The sequence below is a fragment of the Lycium ferocissimum genome, unplaced genomic scaffold (genome assembly GCF_029784015.1).
Source record: "Lycium ferocissimum isolate CSIRO_LF1 unplaced genomic scaffold, AGI_CSIRO_Lferr_CH_V1 ctg5049, whole genome shotgun sequence".
NCBI classification, from domain to species: Eukaryota; Viridiplantae; Streptophyta; class Magnoliopsida; order Solanales; family Solanaceae; genus Lycium; species Lycium ferocissimum.
This window is the reverse complement of record NW_026725850.1, coordinates 46,600-49,403: the sequence shown is the minus strand read 5'-3', so window position 1 is coordinate 49,403 and position 2,804 is coordinate 46,600. Positions and strand designations below refer to the sequence as shown.

The 2,804-nt window shown below is 37.1% G+C and overlaps 1 protein-coding gene across 1 annotated transcript; it reads left to right on the top strand.

Annotated features, from left to right (window-relative positions):
- Positions 1–238: 238 nt before the first annotated feature.
- On the top strand, positions 239–2,573 carry LOC132044631 (uncharacterized; the record flags this gene model as incomplete). The annotated part of the gene is made up of 4 exons (XM_059435132.1): positions 239–460; positions 589–732; positions 967–1,554; positions 1,863–2,573. Coding segments are annotated over 4 exons (1,665 nt in total), but the record flags the coding sequence as incomplete, so codon positions are not given.
- Positions 2,574–2,804: the final 231 nt, after the last annotated feature.

The following is a 2,804-nucleotide window of genomic DNA, read 5'->3' as shown; positions in this document are numbered from 1 at the left end:
TCAGCAATTTGACAAGCGCATAGTGACATCGTTAGTTTATGCAAAATGTGATGCTATGGAAAGACTGGATCTTTAGGATAGTTTATATTGTTTGGCTGATGGTATGACAGATCCTTGGCTCATTGGGGGTGATTTTAATGTCATTTTGAATGAGGAAGAGAAAATTGGTGGATTGTTTGTTCTTCCACAAGAGTATGAAGATTTTGCATTCTCCATCAATTCTTGTGATTTTACCTAGTGGAATGGGAGAGCAGATAGGGAATGCATTTTCAAAAGGTTGGATAGGATGTTATCCAATGATCACTTGCAGAATTGGTTTAGTCATCTTGAGGTGGAGCATTTGTCCAGAACTGGCTCAGATCATGCACCTATGCTTCTTTCTTGCAACGATCAAACTCAGCATTTTATTAGGCCTTTCAAGTTTCTTAAGTTTTGGACTGAAGATGAGGATTATAAAGAGGTTGTGAGGCAGAAATGGATATTAGAGGATTCACAAATGTTTTTGTTTTTTTCAAGCAGAAGATGAAGTAAGTAAAAAAAGCTTTATCAACTTGGAGTAAACAGTCCTTTGGTGATATATTTTAACAGCTTAGTATAAGAGAGGATATTGTTAAGGTGAAAGAGCAGCTTTTTGAAGATATGCCATCAGAGGGTAATAGAATGATATTGCAAAGAGCTCAGGCCGAGTTGAAAAGGTACTTGCATTATGAGGAGGAATTTTGGAGACAAAAAGTTGGTTTTAATCATTTTGCAGAAGGTGATAGAAATACCAGATTTTTTCCATAGTCAGTCAAGGGAAGAAGGAAGAGAGACTCTTAAAGAAGATTAAGAATGTAGATGGACCATGGTGGACAAATGTGGATGATATTCTTTGCGAAGTTATTTTATTTTATCGAGAACAGTCACACAGAAGTTGATCAAAGTGATTCACCTTTGTTTAATCATATTCCCTTACTGGTTTCTCAGGAAGAAAATAAAATGCTTAGTGCAGTCCCTACTTTGGAGGAGGTGAAGAAGGCAGTTTTTGAGTTATCAGGTGATAGTGCTAGTGGTCGAGATAGTTTAAACGGTGTTTTCTATCATTCTTGTTGGGAGATTGTTAGTGCTGATGTGTACAATGTTGTGAAAGCCTTTTGGGATGGCCATAAACTTCTAAAGGCAATCACACACACTAATCTAGTATTGTTACCAAAGAAGAATGAGGTGGAAACATTTTCAGCTATGAGGCTTATTAGTCTTAGTAACTTCATTAACAAAGTCATTTCCAAGGTAATTCATGATAAAATGGAGTCTGTGCTTCCAAAGCTTATTTCTGTAAACCAGTCTGGATTTGTAAAAGGTAGAAATATCATAGAGAATGTGTTGTTGACACAGGAGATTATTTCAAATATCAGGTTGAGGGGAAAACCAGCTAATGTTGTAATCAAACTTGACATGACCAAGGCTTATGATAGAGTTTCAGGGTTATTTTTAACCAAGGTGTTAAGAAGGATGTGCTTTACAGAAGTCTATATTGATATGATTTGGAGATTGGTTGCTAATAATAGGTATTCTGTACTCATCAATGGTCAAGCTTATGGTTTTTTCCACTCTTCTAGAGGGGTCAAGCAAAAGAGATCCCTTTCTCCCACTTTTTATTCGCGGTAGGAGGTTCTTTCAAGAGCTCTTAATGCATTGTTTAATGATAAGGAATTCAAAGGTTTTGGAAATCCAAAATGGAGAGCCCTCAGTTAAATCATCTTGCTTTTTCATCTGCAGATAGTTATTCTTCGAAACAGATTATAGAGACTTTGCAGAATTATGAAAACATTTCTGGACAGTTGATCAATAAGAGTTAAAGTTCTTTCTATATGTACTATAAGGTGGCACATACTGTAGTACAAGAAGTGGAAAGTATCACTGGTTTTACAAGAGAAGCTTTTCCTTTTGTATATCTTGGCTGTCCAATTACACATGCCAGGAAAAGAAAGGCTGACTATACAGAGTTACTTAAAAAGGTGAGAGATAAGTTGCATGCATGGAAAGGGAAATTATTATCACTAGTTGGAAAAGCAGTGCTGATTTCTAGTGTGCTTCAGAGCATACCAATTCACATGTTGTCTGCTTTGAAACCTCCCATATGTGTGATCAAAGAGTTGCATAAAATTTTCACTAATTTTTTTTGGAGTAACAAGCAAGATGGGAGATGTAGGTATTGGGCGACATGGTTAAAAATGTGTTATCCTAAGCAGGAAGGGGGATTGGGATTTAGATCAATATTTGATGTCTCAAAAGCTTTAGTGACCAAGCTATGGTGGAGGTTCAAGACTTCAAATACACTGTGGTCCAATTTTATGTGGATCAAGTACTGCAAGGAACAATATCCTCAGTATGTGCAGTGGAAGGGTGGTTCTCAAGATTGGAAAATGATGCTTGATGCAAGAGATAATATTGAGCAGGAAATTTGGTGGGAAACCAGGAGTGGTACTGCAAATGTGTGGTATGATAATTGGACCAAGATTGATGCTCTTTATTATGTTCTCAATGATATTGATGAATCAGTAGAGGATGTTAAAGAGCTAATGCTAGATTGAGGTTGGAATCTTATGAAAGTACAACAATTGTTTCCTGCTGATATTGTGTCTCATATTACTACTGAACTAGACTTTAAATGATACGATCCTACTTGGCACGCCTCATTTCAAGACTTACGTCAGAGTCAAGATATGGAACTTAGAAGCTCTACAAGCGGCTGTGGATGATAAGGATGGCGTTGAAGGTCTTTGAAGGCCCATACAAGCCCCACAATGAGGCCTATGATGTGT